Genomic DNA, 18,082 nt, shown 5'->3' on the forward strand with positions numbered 1-18,082 from the left:
AATTAAATGGAAGAATGGGGGGGACGATTTAAATACTAATACAACCACCTCTTCTTATTGGTTAGGGGGAAATCCTTTTCGTTTAAAGGACCGCACCTGTGGCCGCTCTCCCCCTTTGTTAGGGAGGTATTTTCCTCAATATTTAAGCTTTTCTCCAGAGGTGGCATAAACGTGAAACACACAAATGTAAACCGGGGTCACGATCGCACCAACACCCCTCCCCTGCCGAGGCGCCCGCCCGGCGGAGCGGAGCAGAGCGGAGCGAAGATTCGACTGTGCCTCAACGGGTGCGAGGCCGCACCGCCGTCGCCGTCGCCGCCGCCCGGCCGCTGCTGGCATAGGAGGCGGGACTTGGCGGCCGCCCCCGCCCCCCGGAGGGCGCCAGGAGAGTTGAACTGAGAAGCCGCTCCGTATGGGCTTTGGTTGCGGCGGTGCTCGGCCCGAGGAGAGGTCACTCAGCGGCCGAGGCGCCGCGCTCCCCGCCCGGGGGGAGGCCGAGCGCAGACGGCCCATGGAGAGGCGAGAGGACGGGCGGGACTGGCCATACAGGTAAGGGCTGCTGGCGGCGGTGCTTCAGTCCGCTAGCGCCGGGCCCGTGTGGCGGGTCTGCTCTGAGTCCGGTGCCTAACAGCTCTGAGGTCCGGCGCGCCAGCCCCTCAGCCGGGGCCCGCGACGACCGCCTGCCCGCTCCCACCTGCACTGTTCCTGGCGGGGGGATCGCGTTTAAAATTACCGCCTTTCATAACTTCACTGTGAATCTGCGACACCGGGACTGAGGGAGGGAGCGAGCCGGCAGCAGGAGCGGTGGCTCTCAGCGCTGTGCAGAGATCCCGGGTTTTTTTTGTAGCGCCTTAAAATAGCCTTTTGCCCTGCTGGTATCTTGCCGAGACAGACGAAGGGCTGGGGCTGAGAGGAGCTGTGATGATGGAGGATGAACTTGGAGCCGGTTAACGTGGGGGCAGCGAGGTGTATTCCTCCCAGAACGCTTGGGGATGCGAGGAGGCAGCGGCGGCAGGTAACGGCCTGGCCCAGCGGGAAATAGCTGAGGGGGCTCCAGAGGGGAGAGCAACCGGACAGCGATGCTGCTGCCGAGGTGCGGGCATCGCGGGGCGGCTGTGGTAACCTGCGCTGCCTGGGGGCGCGTTGGGGAAGGTAACTTCCTCACAACTCTACTTCCTGACTCTCTGGTTTCCCTTTCTACCTCAGGAATGGAGTTGAGCGTGAAATTAATCTGCGCTTGCTGCCTGTACAGTCGCGGTCATAAGTATGAGATGTATGTTCATGGAGGCGTTAGGATTTTTTGGGTGGTTTTATACTCATTTCCTCAGAGAAGCCTGTGTTGGTGATTTCACTGTTTTTTCACATCTGTGGCTTTTGTGTCAAACTTGAGGAGCACATGAATACAAAGGTGACTTTTCTAACAGCCGCTTAGATAATAACAATCTGACATCTGAATATTTAATTCTTCCTGTTCTGACTCATCCTTTACTACCCGTGACCATCCCGTGAGCCAGAGTTTGCCCAGGGCTGTATCAGTGCCACTCCATGGGCAGATTCCTGCTCCATGAATTAAATGGGCAGTGGCTCTTTGGAAATTATGCCTTGATGTCCATCTAGCAATGTTTTCTGAGAATAGACTTCTCTGCCTGTTTAACTTCTATGAAGCCGATGAGTGTTCTGTACTCAGGTGATAATTGGCAGGTGTAAAGCATCCTGGGAAGTTGTCATAAATCTAGTTTAGCAAGGTGAGCTAGCTGTATATCAAGCTAAAACAGAATCAGACTTGCAGTTCTGAAGCTCCTTCAGTGTCGTGCTGCCCAATATACTATAACACTGACATAGTGTTAAAGATAGTAAAATAAGCATTTTTGATACTAAGTATGAAGAAGGTACATCGACACAAGGATTTGTGATTTGGTTTTTTTTTCTCCATGCCATATACTTTCCTAAAGATAATTTCAGAAATTACCACTTTTGAAAACAGCCCTTGTAGCTTTTTACGCTTGTACTTTTTGTTGTCATTTTCCTGTGCAGAGCTGTGTGGAAGGTGAGTTCAAGCCATGTTTGAGCTGCTGTGCTATACCTTCATACTTTTAAAGTGTTTGTATGTATTGAGAAAAAAATATCCCCCCAGAATTCTGTGTGGTCATAATTTGGGTTGGTTTTGCACACAATGGATCCTTTGCTGTAAAAATTCCTTACTTCCAAAAGTAGTGAAATCTACAAAACTGACTGAACAGTGCATGTTTAAATTCATATAAAATAGGCTTTTGTTGGGAGGAAGGAGTTTTGAGTGCTTTGAAAAATAGCAACTGGAAGTTACTTAAAGCATAATTGCATTTTTGTGGGGTTTTTTTCCAGCTGTAGGTATGTAGAAACATTTTAACAAGAACTCTTTTTTTATTTTGTAGTGTTGATCCATATGGGTTTGAAAGGCCAGAAGACTTTGATTATGCATCCTATGAAGCATTCTTTTCCAGATATCTAGTGGTACTCACTAGAAGAGCTATAAAATGGTCCAAGCTCCTAAAGGGGAATAACAGTATACAGAAGAGTTTAAAAGGTGAGGTATATGTCTATTTATAGGTAAAAAACCCCATTATGATGGAACCAATATAAATGGGTTTTGCGTCCTTGAATGTTAAATACTATTTTTGTCTTCAAGTGAAAACCAGTAGTATAAACTTAATAATAAGTAGGCAAGCGTGCTGCTGTTAGGGGAATCACTGATTTGATTTAAAGCTTACAAAGGAGTAATCTTTGGCATATGCTATATCTTACTACTCCTGTAATGCAGAGATCATGTCCACTGCACTTCCAAGATGCTGTTTTCTAGCTGTTTGTTGTATTGTACTCTGCTTTGTGCTCTCTTTAAAGAGACATGAGATTATGTATGACTGTCTTGAACCCCATGGGACTCTTAGTTGCTGACTCTGACAGTTTTTCAGATTGCTGAGATTTTCCAGCTGTCTATATCCTCCTTTTTTAAAATGGTGTCACCCCACAGCTAAAAAAGGTGTGTACTGAGAACTGATGCTAAGTAACTTTTGAAAGTGAAGAAAGTAAAATTTAATGTAGGCACTAATGCAGCACTGGATAAAATGCCGATGGTACTGTTAATGGCCACTTTCAAAAGCAAGAAAACCTGTAGTAATGTTTTATCTTCAAAGAGGGACAGGGAGAAATAAATGGCGAGAGTCAGAAGGTGGCAGGGAGTCCCATGAAACTAAAGAGTGGGGGGGGTTTCCTCCCACTCTTTCTCTGGGTTATTTTTTCATATAAGTGTTTAAGTTTTCCTCTCTGCTCTTAGTGATGCTATTCAGCTTGTTTTCCCTTTAGGAGTCTTTTGGAGTTAGAGTTCTGTATAAATATGTGAAAGTGAGTAAAACTAAGCAAAAGTTAATCAGGCTGTTGAGTAGAGTATGTCAAGTGTTACACAGGTGAATACTTAGAGCTGTGCTTCAGATGCAGGCTTTCATTGGTAATTCTGGTGGTTTTGTTGGTTTGGGGTAGATTTTTTTTTTTTTTTTTTGGCACCAAAAATGGAATGATAACTAGTGAGGTATTATAACAGTGTATTTAGTGTATGGATGTCAATTTTAATGATGAGGAATCCCAGAGATTGTAGGTTTGAGCTATAGCTGCGAGATCAGATGCTGCAAATCGGAAAGTAGCTACTTCTAATCTCTTTCTTCCAAAACTTTTGCTAAGGGTGGCAAGTTTGAATATAGTGATAACTGCAGTTTTTTGAATTAGTGAGGATTTTAAGATTCTGCAAAACTTAGTCTTCTAGTTTCAGAAAAAAATATCAGGTTTTGATTCGTCTCCTTCTCTTAAAATGCAAGAACTGTGACAGAGGCAGCTTTTACCAATTTCTAGGAGTTCATTACATTTCTCTTCCAGCACTGCAGACACAGAATGTTGCTGTGATGCAAACAGTGTGAATGCCTTTGGTCTTATTTGAGAGCCAAAACTTTGACCAAATTCTCAACTTGTCCACCAGATTTCAGCACTGATGATCATGCTGCCCCACTAGCCATATAATGGCAGTAACCATTAATGTGGTTTTATTTCTAACAGGCTATTGTTGGTGAAAACTAGCATGCCATAAATCCACTGAGTGGATGCAGGCGGTGGCTCTTGGCTGTAGCAAGCCCTTGCAGACTGGTACATCATCTTTGACATTACTAAATTTTGCTAAGGATACTAAGATTTGTAGACTATGCCTTCTCATATAGATATCATTAGAGACATCAATTTGATGGGTGGACCACTCGGTGGATAAAGAACTGGCTGGATGGCCGCACGCAAAGAGTTGTGGTCAATGGCTCGATGTCCGGCTGGAGACCAGTAACGAGTGGTGTCCCTCAGGGATCGGTGTTGGGACCGGTCTTGTTCAACATCTTTGTCGGTGACATGGACAGTGGAATTGAGTGCGCCCTCAGCAAGTTTGCCGATGACACCAAGCTGTGTGGTTCGGTTGATACACTGGAGGGAAGGGATGCCATCCAGAGGGACCTTGACACGCTTGTGAGGTGGGCTGATGCCAACCTTATGAAGCTTAACCATGCCAAGTGAAAGGTCCCACACCTGGGTCGGAGCAATCCCAGGCACAGCTACAGGTTGGGCAGAGAAGAGATTCAGAGAAGCCCTGCAGAGAAGGACTTGGGGGTGTTGGTCGATGGAAAAAATGAACATGAGCCGGCAGTGTGCACTCGCAGCCCAGAAAGCCAACCGTATCCTGGGCTGCATCAAGAGGAGCGTGACCAGGAGGTCGAAGGAGGTGATCCTGCCTCTCTACTCTGCTCTTGTGAGACCTCACTTGGAGTATTGTGTGCAGTGCTGGTGTCCTCATCATAAAAAGGACATGGAAATGTTGGAACAAGTCCAGAGGAAGGCCACGAGGACGATCAGGGGACTGGAGCTCCTTCCGTATGAAGAGAGGCTGAGAAAGTTGGGGCTGTTCAGCCTGGAGAAGAGAAGGCTGCGTGGAGACCTCATGGCAGCCTTCCAGTATCTGAAGGGGGCCTACAAGGATGCTGGGGAGCGGCTATTCATCAGGGACTGTAGTGACAGGACAAGGGGTAATGGGTTAAAACTTAAACAGGGGAAGTTTAGATTGGATATAAGGAAGAAATTCTTTACTGTGAGGATGGTGAGGCACTGGAATGGGTTGCCCAGGGAGGCTGTGAATGCTCCATCCCTGGTGGTGTTCAAGGCCAGGTTGGATGAGGCCTTGGGTGGCATGGTTTAGTGTGAGGTGTCCCTGCCCATGGCAGGTGGATTGGAACTAGATGATCTCAAGGTCCTTTCCAACCCTAACTATTCTATGATTCTATGAGTCTATATATGTGTGTGTGTGTAGCATGTAAGGAGAGTGACTGATATAAATAATGTTGAGGAAATGTAATCTTGAGTACAACTGCAGAGTTGTTACAATAAGCCTCTGGCATTATCCTAAACTGATATCACAGAAGAGGAGAGCAACAGATTAACCTGTACAATTGCTGATTTTTAAATACTTCCCTTCTTATATCTGTAAGATGGGAGCCTGTGGCATATGCACCTAGAATTATGTAAGCAATTATTTAGATGTGTGCTTTGATTTCCTTGCAGGCAGTCAGAGACCAGAAGGTCTGCCTGGTGATGTGTTGAATTTCACTCCTCCAGAACCTGACCTCATTGCTTTGAAGCTTTGCTTAGTAGCTGCTGGTTCTGATTAACTTCCCCTCTTCTGCAAGTCAGCTATAAGCTAAAACTGCCACTTCCCCCTGAATGCAATAGCTGTACCTGCAAACCCATACTCTTCTTTGGAGTTCTGCTGGGGGCTTTTCAGAATGCGTCCTGTTGTGAGTAAATGTGAGAGAGGTATTATATATGTGGTATCTCAGTAGCTCCAGACCCCTTTTGTCTTTGCACATAGAGAAGCTCATAATTCCTGATCCAGTGAACAGGAAGAAGTGATGACTTGTGTTAGTGTTCCAGTTTGGAAATGTGGCATGTTCACATGCCTCGCATCCAGGGTGGTATGTATGTATGCATATAATTTGGTTCTACTGTAAAGATAAGTAGTTAGACTATGTTTTAACAACTGTAATTGAGCAGTGTATCCTGTTCTGGATTGCATTCTTCCAGCAGGGCAGGTCATAGGAATTTTGGCTGACAGTTCCTTTTTCTTGTTCTGTTTTGTTTTCCCCTCTACCCTTGTTGTCTTCACCTTGTTTCCTTTGTACATCTGAATTTGTAGTTGCTGTTTGGTCACTTGCCTCCTCTCTCTTGTTTCACCACTACTGAGATCCTCTTAATTTTTGTTTTTCTCCATTCAGCTGCTGTCTTTATGGGACCAAAAAGCAGCTTTCTACTTTGGCTTGTTTACAACAAACTGACATAATTGCTCAAAGTAGTGTAATTCTGACCAGAAGTCCCTTTTGTAAAAGAATCTGGCTGTAAGTGGATTAACCAGAACTGAACAGTAGCGTAAGGTGTTTTCTAGTCTTTGAGGCTGATAAAATACAGTGAAAGGTGAATGATACTAAACGGTGGCTATAACATGGACACTTCTGTTCCAGCCCATGGGTTGGAGAAAGTTAGGAGCATCTTAGAAAGTCAGTTTTCATGTTCGACTATAACTTGAACACTTACAGCCCAGATCTGCTTTTGTTTATTCTGTGATGTATTCATGAAATAAAACTTTCAATTCCTTGATGGATGCTGGTTTCAGCTCTTCTGTAGGATTTATCCTCTAGGGTCCAAGTTAGTTTCTTCAGCATTCAGCAGTAATTGTTGGTAACTGAAAAAGTAGCTGAAAAGTGTGGATTTAAGTAATGGAATTAATACTGCTTTTGTTTGCTTAAATATTGCTGTTTCCTATTAATGAACAGAGACAAAATTTTCACATAAAGATATTTCTTTACTGCACATGTTGTAAAGCTTAGACTGCCTTGTGTACACTGTAGTTGTTCCAGGAGTGATCCCTCATGTGGATACTCAGGGCTTGATGGTATTCAGCAGTGCTGCTTTTAAGATCAAGGCCTTGCTTTACAGTTAGTCGGATGTGTGGTTGGAGACACATGCACAATCCGGCTTAATCTGTGAAAGCTTCTTTAATGTTACAGTGGGAGGATATTCTGTGGTGTGAACTGTTGCTGTGGCTTTTTTGTTCCTGAGGATAATGCAGAAGAAGGCCTATAGGAAGCAGATACATAGTTGTATAAAACAATACAATTTTGTGTATAGAATATGACATTAAATCACAACTCTCCTTATTTTCAAAACTACTCTGCTGCTTCTGTATGCCAGTTTGCAGATCCTGACAAGTATGATAGTGGTGTGAGGAAGAAAAGCACCATGCAAAGGGCTTTTTCATTCTTCGGGGAGTGGGGGAGCTGGGGTAGATAGACACTTGGGGTGATACAAGCCTCTGGCTCTCTATTACCATGAGAACGATGACACTGAGAATTAATGAGTATATGCTGTGCTGCAGGCCTGCTTTCCCCTTGTGTCAGTTTCAAAGGCTTGTCCCTGCTTCTCTTGAGTTTAATGTGTGTTCTTGGATATGGATGCTGGCTATGCTCTCAAGATTTACAGTTGGTCCATAAAAAAAAATACCATTTGAATTATATGTCAGAATATGATAATACTGAAATTTAGCCAGTAAATTTGCTTCTAGAAACATTTACAGGCTCATCCAAACATCTCTTCTTGCAGACCTAAATGAGACTGGTTCTTCATGCTCATTCCTGAATTCGCTATGTCCATCTATAGATTTCCTGAGCTTTAGAGTTCAAAATATTGTAAAAAAAGATGAAGTGGGGATTATTAAACATCCATGGAAACAAGTAAATTATTTTCAGCCTGTCTACAAGAAGACTGTAGTTACTTTACGGCTAGAACAGTAGAGACTAACCCATGAGTATAAATCCTCATCGAAATGCTGAACAAAAACTCTACCTTAAATACCAGGTGTTTATTGCAAATGTTAAGGGTAGGAGTGTTTTTCTGAGAGAAAGTACCATACTTTTGGTGGGTGGAATGCCCATCAGAGATGCACAGATTGCTCTGTTGACACTGGGAAAGCAGCTTTGGCTCCCAGAGGATATGCAGCTGAAATGAGGTGGAATGTATTTAGAAGGTGGCTAGCTGAGTTGTTGCAAAACCTTGATTCATTCTGTTGTTTTTAAGGCCTTTACTTCAGGCAGAGTTGATCTAGAGTTTCAGATCTTTGTGACTGGATAAGATCAGATCTGGTAATGATATTTTATATGTGTCTGTGTGTGTGTACAGAATAAAAATCCCCACTCTCATGTGAGTCCCATAGAATTTAGGAAGGAGAAGTCAATACTTCAATTGACACAGTCTCATTCATTTAGTAAGAATTGTCTGGTTCCTTTGTGAGTTTCTTCTCTTTGGAAAAAGCAGAAGGATCTCAAACATTTGGATGTCTTTTTGAGTCAGAAGGGGTAATGCTGAGTCAGGATTATGTACCAGTGAGGAGCTTTGGCTCCCTGTTAATATTTTTCATACCATTCCCAGGAGGAAGCTGCTTTGGCTGTCATTAGCCTGATGCTTCCTCCTGCAATCTTGCCATCCTAGTTATTTACACTGAATCATCTACTTAAAAAAACCTTCACAGCACACCCTGATGATGAATACGATACAGGAGATAAGAGCTACTTTAGATATGAAAAGACTTCCCCAGTTATTCTGGGAAAAATCATCTGCTGCTCACTCACATGTCCAGTTCTTCCAGAGGCTCATTTAGACGGTAGCCACATGCTTCCTATTTCTCAGTTTCTGCCATGATTTCATTGGTTAGGTGCTAAGCTGAAATCCTGGGGTTATGTTAACAGCTATTTATGCTAGAGCATAACCAAGCAAACAGAAGGGGTTATCATGTCAGAGGCCATTGGTGATGTAGGGAAAGAAAAAGTCAGTGCTCATCTGAATGATAAAGGACAAAAATCAAGGAGAAACTTGCTATTTGTATCTCCGTCTGGAAAGGTGGGAAGAAGAGGAAAGGATTCCAAATCCTAATGAGGAAATAGATGAGGGAGTTAAGAAAGCCTGAGTCTGAACATCTGTATGGGGAGTCTGAGTGGCAAGAACTTAGTAATGAATCTAAAATATACTATGTAGCTGAGAAGGAAATGCATAGGAGAGAAAGCTTAATAATCTTTAGTCAAGAGTTCTTCTATGATATCTGAACTTTCTGTTGCTCATTTCCAAAACAAAAATGCAGATGGAAATTTTATTTCTTTTTTTTAAATCACCAAACTTCTTGTTTTGCAGTGAAAAGATATATCAGGAAAGGCATCCCCAATGAACACCGAGCATTGATCTGGATGATTGTGAGTGGGGCTCAAGCCAACATGGAACAAAACCCTGGGTATTACCACAGACTGCTTGAAGGAGAGAAAAATGACAAGCTGGTTGAAGCAATCAAAACAGGTTATTGTCTTGATAACACTGTTTATCCATGTTTATCTGTCCTATGTCCTCAAATGTTAAGGATGAAGTTATGTCATGGAAAACTTACATTTCTGTAGTAGTGGTTTAAGTGCTGAATTATCATATAAATTAGATTAGTCATAAGCTCTTTCCCAGTATAGATCTTTCCAGGTTCATTGCGTGGTCAAAAGCATTAAGGGAGATGAGAAATTATTTGGGAAGGAACAGAGAACAACTGGAAGACATTACTGTGTCATCTCCTAAGTGACTGGAGAGTTATGTACAATGAGACCTGCCTTTGGGTCTGTTTCTCCTGACTCCTGTCCCAGTAAGACACTGTAAGAGCAGCAGGGATAGTTAAAGATGCGGTACAGTGTCTGTATGAGGCAGGTGAAGTAGGCTTGGATTTCAGTCTGAGGAAAAAGACTGCTGAGGAAAAGCTGCTGATAGAGCTATATGAATTATAAATGGTGTAGAGAGGGTGAATGGGGAGCAATTGTTATTTGATTTTTGTAATATAAGAACCAAGGACACTGAATGAAATTGCAATGATGCAGGTTTAGTGTATCACTGAATTGTGGCAGTTGTGTTACTGGAGGGTGCTCCTGAGGCCAGAAGTATGAACTGGTTTAAACAGCAATTTGACAAACTGAGGAATAGGGAAATTCACCTGGTGCATGAAATATTAAACACTAAATGTAAATCCCTGAAAGAATGCAAGTGTAGGAGGAGAAATAACCCTCCTTTACTAATCCAGTTTCATACACACTGTCTGTGAACTTTTGATCAGTGGCCAGTGTTGGTGACAGGGTATTGGGGCAACCAGTCTTTAGACTGGCCCACTGAGTGTTTTCAAGAGGCACTAGGGGAAGACAACCAAGTAGCAGTTTGATGTAACTGATATTTGTCCTGAAACTTTTCAACTTGCTGCAGCAGAGCTTTTGTAGAGAAGCTGATATTGGCGGAATAGCCCAGTTAATGAGTCAAGAGGTTGGGCTGTGCTCTGGACAAGCACAATGCTGAGGTTCTACTGTTAGAATGGCAGGTGCAATTGTCATCTTTCTCCTCTTCAGAAAGACAGGTAGTTAAAGTTGGTGCTTTATGGATTTTTATTCTAGTTGGATAAACATCTGAACACTTTTTGGTTTATGCCGAGTTTCTTCTCTGCCTTTCCCTGCAACATCAGCAACAGAACTGTGGGCTTTTGGGAGTACACGCCTTAGTAAGGCATTTTGGAGCATAAACTTTGATGTTTCTATAAATATGAAGACTAGCCAGAAATCTTCAGGCTCATATCCTGGTCAGAAGTAGAAACAGTAGAGCTATAACTATGAATACAGGGGGAGCTACTAAGATGACTTTCCAAAGCTAGCCTGGGAAAGGGCCTGGAGAAGGATTGAACAGTTGGGGTACAATTGCTGCAAGAGGGAGCTGCAAACAATTTTTTTTCCAGTACTGTACAATGAGATGAAGGATGATAGCATGACAGTAGGTGTATTTTTCACACAGTTTATGCCAAGAAATAAAAATATTTTTGTGGGGAAGGACAAATAATTGAACAAGATAAAGAATCATGTGTGAATTATGAAGGAAATAAAGTCTTGGAAGAGCTACTGCATTGATTGGAAAACTGCAGAAGAGAAAACTAACAAGAAGCAAGTGAGGAAAGGGATAAAGAAGAATAGGCTGAAGGAGTTTTATTGGAAGAGGTGGGGAAGTAAAAAGAGGACCTTTGACTCCAGAATGATAGATGTCCCTTCAGAAAGGAAGAAATAATGTGAATACACAAGGCACAGGAGCAAAGTACTTAAGGTGAATGGTAACTTTCTGTTTAATAAAATTCATGTTCCTCTTGATTGTGCAGATTTTATACGGGGCTTTAGCTAGAGGTTGTTTCAGTGTGAATTGTTGTCTGATGTTAATTTTGTTCTGCCTGTGGTGTTTTCCCATCACTGTAGTTGTTTTTAATGGTAAACTAAAGAAAAATGTGGAATCTTGCTGCTGTTCACTTTTCCTGTCTGCAGTTTCTAAAATTTTTAGGCAGTTGTGCCATATTTCGTCCTGTGATCTAGCTGTAAAGTTAGCCCAGGATAATGCTGCAGTTTAAAAACAACAGCAACCATGCTTACTTTTTGTTTAGCGGAAGGGGCAGCAGGACAAGGCCAACCAAAGGCTTTATTTCAAGTCAATTTAAAATATGCTTAAATGTGTCCTGTTTCTTTTACATGCCCAGAAACTCCAAACAACTTTCATGTGTGTTTGGAACTTATTTTCAATATGGGAGTGTCTTTAATGGGATATCATCAGGTTAAAAAGTACAGGTAGACTGTGTGGAGGAGTGGTCTAATCTTGAAGGAAAAATCTGATTAGTAATAGCAATAAAAGTCTTTCAGCTCAATTGATCTGAACAGTGCTTTCACCATGTTTGCCCTTTAACTTGATGATTCTTAACTGGTGGGCTTTATTGCTGAGTTTATGCTATGAGTTTGGTGCACTTTAGTTTGGGGGGTTTTTTTGGTTTTGTTTTTTTTCACTTAGTAAAGACAAATGTAGGAGAGAGCAGGCTTCTTATTCTAAACATAAAAGTAAGAGCTTAAAGAATGCAGGTCTCTAAATTCTGATGGAATTTTTCATGGCTTGGTTTCTGTACAGATTTAGAAGGACATGCATTCCTACTGCCCTTTGTTGTTCATGCCCTATTATAGTAAAGTTTGGTAGGACAAATGATGTTGGCAGCATGAAATGTAGCTGTCCTCCTAATGCAAAGGCTACATGCTGGTTACAGAAAGGCTGGGGTGTTAGTTGATGTAGCTTCCTTGCAGTAAGCCCCTGCTTAGGCTGGGCCATTGAATTTCGTAGTAAGTATGTCTGTCTGCAAGTCCTTTTGCATGCATGTGCAGCTGATATCCATGTTTCCACTTTTATTTCATGAGGAGGAGCTATAGGTGCTGTGAAACTCTGTGTCTGCTATTTGTCAGTCAGTCCCCTGATACCATGCCATACTGCGTGACTGCTGGCATAAAGATCTGATTGTGGATAGTAGTTGCAGGATCTTAGTGAAGTTTATGGGTTCAAAAAGTAAGTTAAATAGCCATTTCACTGGAGACAATGAATATTTTACCATCAGCACACTAATAAACTTCTCTAAGTGGGTTTATACTGTTAGTGAAGGTTGGGAATTTTCACCTGAGTTTAGTGCGTTTAACCTTGCAAGAGCAAGGGAAACATCAGTGTCAGCTTTTCTGTCTCTCTGTAAGAGAAGCCGTATCAGGTCATACCCAAATGCTGCCTCATCTGGTCTTCTGTCTACAAGAACAGCTAAAGGAAGAACTGGAGGAGTAAAGTGTGTAGTGATACTTCCTCAGAGTGTTTTTCCTAGTCTCCAGTTATCTGTGGTTTGTGGAGTTCCTGAGTAACATGCATATGTTTGTAGTTAATAACACTGGATGGGGAAAAAAATAATGAAAATCCCTCTGGCTGCTCTTTTTCACATAACTTAATTTGCTCATGATTTTACAGATTTGTGATGTCTTGCTCATAAGAATCTCCCTCCAAACTAAGGAGCTATAATCTGCCTTGGTTTATATTAGATACGGTAGCCATTTCATACATGTGATCTTTCTTGTTGTCATTCTCTTCTTCACTTCATCCAATTCTGATATCCCCTTTTGGAGATGAAGGGGAATGGAATTTATGTAGGTGCTTCTCAGATTTATACAGTGGCATTCTTGTTCTTTTGTAAGAAATCCAAGCCCTGTTTGCTCTCTTGATTGCTGCAAGCTATTACTTTGTGCTGGTGGTGAGGAGTGTCAGGCTCAGTTTCGCTGGATTTAGTTGATAGCAATCTTGACCTTAACTTAAACAAGAAAAAACCCCAAACCTCCCAAAAAATTTCTAGTTCCAGGTGTTGCAGGGAAAAGCTTGAAGGTGAGTCCTAAATATCCAGTTATTAAAAATACACTTTCAGTATATTATTTTTCAAAGTTGTAGTTGATGACCTAACCTCATCATTCTGGAGGTTTGCAGTGGAGCTAAAAAATATTACTTGCCTGGAAGCTATTCAGAGCAGATGGAAGTTACAGATGTAGCAGTGTCAAAAGAGTGACTGTAAGTGGAGTAGAGGATGTTGTGTAATTTACTGGGCACTGTGTCTGGGAGTTGGAAGCACCTGGATCTGAAGGTAAGAACAGAAAGGATGAGATAGCAAGATGAAGAAGGTCAACTTGTAGGTATCTGACTTTTGAAGTACCTTTGATATGAAAAGCACAAGACTGATACAAAAGCATTAGTTTTCTGGACTGCACACTTAAATCTCTTTGCTGTAGAAACAGCATCAACAATTGTTACATCTATCAAAATAGATGTCTGTTTTAGAAACTGGGGCTAATGTGGCTTTCTGCCTATGTTTGTATTACTGAATGAGGGGTAGAAATGCCACAGACCTGTGGAAGGGAAGAAAAAAGCTAATGGTCTTCTCAAGGTTGTTGCACAGAGATAAATCAACAGGAGAGGAAAGCTGTTGGTTTTGTTTCACAGCAGCATAATGCTGCCATCTCACTGTGCTGAAAGATCATTTGAAAAATAAATGCTATTGGGATTTATTCTGAATTTACCACAAAGGAGTAGCTAGCTTTTCTCTGTGGTCTTCTTCCTGGTCCCATGCTCCTATGCTTAGTTTGGTTATAGCCAGCAGATCTGCACACAATCACAAGATGGTCATAGTTTGGGGGTTTATCGAGCAGTATAAAGTTCTAACATTCATTTCGCTGCTTGAAAATAATTCTGAATATTTTTTTTCCCCCCAAACTGGACTAGTTTGAGGCTACGTTCCTTTGGACACTAATGTCTATCAAGAATGAAGTAGATTAATGGCTAGCAGGTCAAAAGAGTGGGCTGCATAGAGTGAGAGAAGGTGTTTGGATATCTCCTCTGGAACAGGGGTATTAAAGTGGGGGTAAGTGTTCAAGTCAAATGAAAAGCTCTCACCTGCTGCTGCAGTTTGCTTCAAGTCATCTCTGGCAGTCATCTCACAGTATGGTAAAACATGAGTTTGTGTGCACTTGAGTGGGTTAACTTCCCTCACACTGTAGTCAGAGGAGCCTCAGAGCTGGAGGAAAGGGGAGAGCATGTAAATGTAACAGAAAGGGGAGGATGGAGAGCAAGTGGGACCCCCTGCTCTTGGTGCACTCAGGGTGGTATTCTGGCACAAGGAATCCTGTGAAACCATGCCCGTTATCTTCTATTAAGTGTAAAGACTTCTAGCTCTTGTATCTTTTTTTTTTTTTTTTTTTCCCCATCCCTTCTCCTCAAACTAAAATACTGTTAGTAAATATAAAGAAAAGTTTTAACTCCTTCATAAAATTGGCCAAGACTTCCTACAATCAGAAAGCAAGTTGGAATAGATTCTCTCAAGTGCAGGCCTCCCTCAGGTTGTGAAATTAAAGATGAGTTCAGCTTGAGTAGTCTCTGCTCTGTATATGATGGACTTCTCATACTCCCCCCTCATCCTGTCTGCGTAGCTGAAGGGAAGAGCTGTAACTGACATGTCAGCATTGATCTTTTCTGTAACATCCAGCATGTACTTTAATAAACAACAAATTTTGATTATGCAAATACTGTGCTGCTCTTTGTACCAAGAAGAAATGTAACAAATGTATTTATCCCATAACTGGCTGTTGCTCAAGTCCTTTTAAAAATTGTCTTTTTCCTTGTGTTTTTCTTTTCAGTCACATGAGAGGTGAAGTGAAATATTTCCCTGCCCACCCATTTCTGTTAATGACTTTTTCATTTTAAAAGGAAGAGCTAGTGATTAATGTGATAGTTTTTTAATACTTGTGACTTCCATTACACTACTTGTGATTTTTGGGGAGCTTTCTTCCTTGGTTGCTTACAGCTCAGCTTGGTGTCAAAGCTGTAACAAACTTCTTCCTTTATGCAGGAAGGGGCTGATAAGACGTGATAAGTCTTAGGACATAGATATCTGTACAGTAGTGCTGTTACTAATTTTATTTATTAACTTTTAACACAATTTGTTGTTATTAAAAGTAAAGAAAACAGCTCTTTGTATTGTATTAATAAGTCTCGAAAATCATCAAAGTTACTTCTGCATAGGATTTTTCTCCCCAACTTAAACTTCTTAAAATCGGATGCACAAGTCTGGACTAGTGACCTTGGGTTCCCTCTTTATGGAGTGAAGCAGGCAAAAAATCAACTATGTCTGTTTCTTTCCAGCAGTTAAAGGGAGTTTTGAGTGACTAGCTCAAACTTGCATATCTAATTTTTAGACCTTTGTAAGGAGAGATGAGTCCTACTGCTCATGGTTGGTCTGGAAGAAATGAGTGTTTTGAAATGCTACTGATTGCATAGTCCTCCCTTGGTTTAGGATTGAGCTTGAAGCATGTGGGATATGCTCTGCTGCTTGGATATCAAAAATCACTCTCCTTATTGGTGATCTTGCACCAATGAAGAAAAAACTATTATCATGGTCCCATCACCGAGAAACTTAAAAAAAACCCAACCAAACCCCAGAAAACAAAAACAACTTTCAAAAGGTGATTTTAGTGGAAGTCACCAGCTGCAAAAACAGGGCTGTTTTTTAGCTGTTTGGGACTGTTTAGTAGAAGTTTACTGAATAAGTCAATTGAAAGGTCATCGAGTTTGTTATGAGAACATGCTTTCCTAGAGGCACAGCTCATTTCATGCCACTTGGCCAGATCAATTTGATATGTGTTTTTTCTGTCAGTCTAAACGTCTTGTTTGCTTTCATTTAAGTCTTTGCAGTCAGACATTAAGAGAGTCCAGTCTACAGAGAATCTCTTTAATCCTGCTTGAAATCTATTTCTGTGCACTAATAGGATTATTTTTTGGAGGAATAGATTATTGTCCTTGAATGCAGATGGCCTTTTAGCCGAAATGGAGGTAGAGCTGTTTCTTAAAATTCATCCACCAAAGCTAGTTCAGTGAACCATAGTGAAGTATCAGTTGCACTTCAGAAGAGCTGTAAAAGTTTGTTTCGTAAGTGGAGAAGGGAACTGCTCTTAATTTTGATCTCTTTCCCTTTCATCTAGACATGAACAGAACATTTCCAGATAATGTAAAATTCCGCAAAACTGCTGATCCCTGTTTGCAGCATGTACTCTACAACGTGTTGGTAGCATATGGGCATCATAATAAAGCAGTAGGATATTGTCAGGTATGTAATGACTGTTTTTTAAACAATGCTTCATTTCAGCAGCATTTGTTGTCCATTTGAATGTGTGTTTTTAGAAGCAGATCCACAAACTATTTCTGTTTTTAGAATGGTCTGGGGAATGCATGGAAATAAATAGCTTCAGGCAAATTCAGATGTCTTTGTGAGTTTCTCTGTGGCCTTTTTTGTAGCTGGCTTGATCACGTTTGGCTCCATTTATTAGCTATGAAATAAATGTTTTATCACACCTGCTTGTATCAAGTGTGTTGGAGAAGGAAGATAAAGTGACCTTACCTTTCCCTCTGTCCTTCCTGCTGTCTTTCCCAGAATGGGCCTTGTTATGTATGAGTCACCACAGGATCTCAATTTCCTTTGTTTTCACTGTCACGCTTTGCAAAATACAGACCAGCATTCATGCCATGTCATGTAATTGGGGGAGGCTACCATTTATTTGGTGCCATCTCCCATTATAGACAGGCAAATAAGAAGAAAAATTCTTTGAAATTCAACATGATACTGCATAGATAGCAGCTCAGAAAAAGCTCCTGTCATCACTGCCAAGTGCTGTAAAGTTTCCTATGGAACGCAAAGAAGATAAAAGTTGATTCATGACAGTCAAGAAAAATGTGGTCATCTTTAAGGATCATAAAGAAGCAAGAACTGTCATAAGCAAACTGTGTTTTCAGTTCACTTAAGTCCTCTTCTGTCTCTTCCCCATCCTCACCAAGGATGTAAGTGCTAACCTCTATCTCCTGTTAATTGAGAAAGTACAGTAAATACAATTGTTCCAAAGTTAAAAATATTAATTATATTTATTGAAATCTTGAGAGAAGACGACTTAGAGGGACTTAACTAAAGTCACAAAAAATATTTCTTTTTATGTATCCCAACCAGTTTTAATAGAAAAATTATTTGAAGAATAGGAGTAAAAGATTAATCATTTTTATTATTCTCAATATTATGTATTAAAATATAATTGTAGTATTTTAAGAATAACAGAAGGGGTAGAATAATGGATACTCTTTTACAAGTGTCAGGCTCCTATATAGACGTAGTTATACCCACAAACATACACAACTTCTAAACCATGCTAGCTTCTACCCAGAACATATGTCCAATTGTTAGTACAAAGCTTTAGTACATTAACTGTCTAATGGGCTAATCTTTGCATTTTGACTTGGCATTATGAACAGTGAAGATGAGAGAAGATTATTTAGAAAGCCTTATGTGATTTCTTTTCACCTCTTGTCTCCTCACAGGATGAATGTTATCTTTTCTGGCTAAATAAGTAGAATATAAACAAAGGTCAACATCTTCTTTCCAGGGCATATTGTAAATCAAGCAAAGTTTCAGGAAGTCACCTTTTTTGCTAGTGAAACAGCAAAAAAAGGAGGGAGGGGGGGATCCATTTTTCACTTTAAGTGCTTTGCAGAGCTTCTACTGTTT

General features: G+C 41.2%; 1 protein-coding gene across 1 annotated transcript in view; it reads left to right on the plus strand.

The window, feature by feature from the left end:
• Positions 1 to 511: 511 nt before the first annotated feature.
• The window catches only part of GRTP1 (growth hormone regulated TBC protein 1), a gene marked incomplete at its 5' end in the record, with an annotated part of 39,592 nt that continues 22,021 nt past the window's right edge, over positions 512 to 18,082 (plus strand). The window contains 4 exons of the mRNA XM_080612346.1: positions 512 to 549; positions 2,412 to 2,563; positions 9,289 to 9,447; positions 16,515 to 16,639. Of these exons, the coding sequence (XP_080468472.1) occupies positions 512 to 549; positions 2,412 to 2,563; positions 9,289 to 9,447; positions 16,515 to 16,639 (474 nt within the window). The remainder of the gene's footprint in view (positions 550 to 2,411; positions 2,564 to 9,288; positions 9,448 to 16,514; positions 16,640 to 18,082) is intronic.

This window comes from Psittacula echo (genome assembly GCF_963264785.1).
Source record: "Psittacula echo genome assembly, chromosome: 3".
Taxonomy (NCBI): domain Eukaryota; kingdom Metazoa; phylum Chordata; class Aves; order Psittaciformes; family Psittacidae; genus Psittacula; species Psittacula echo.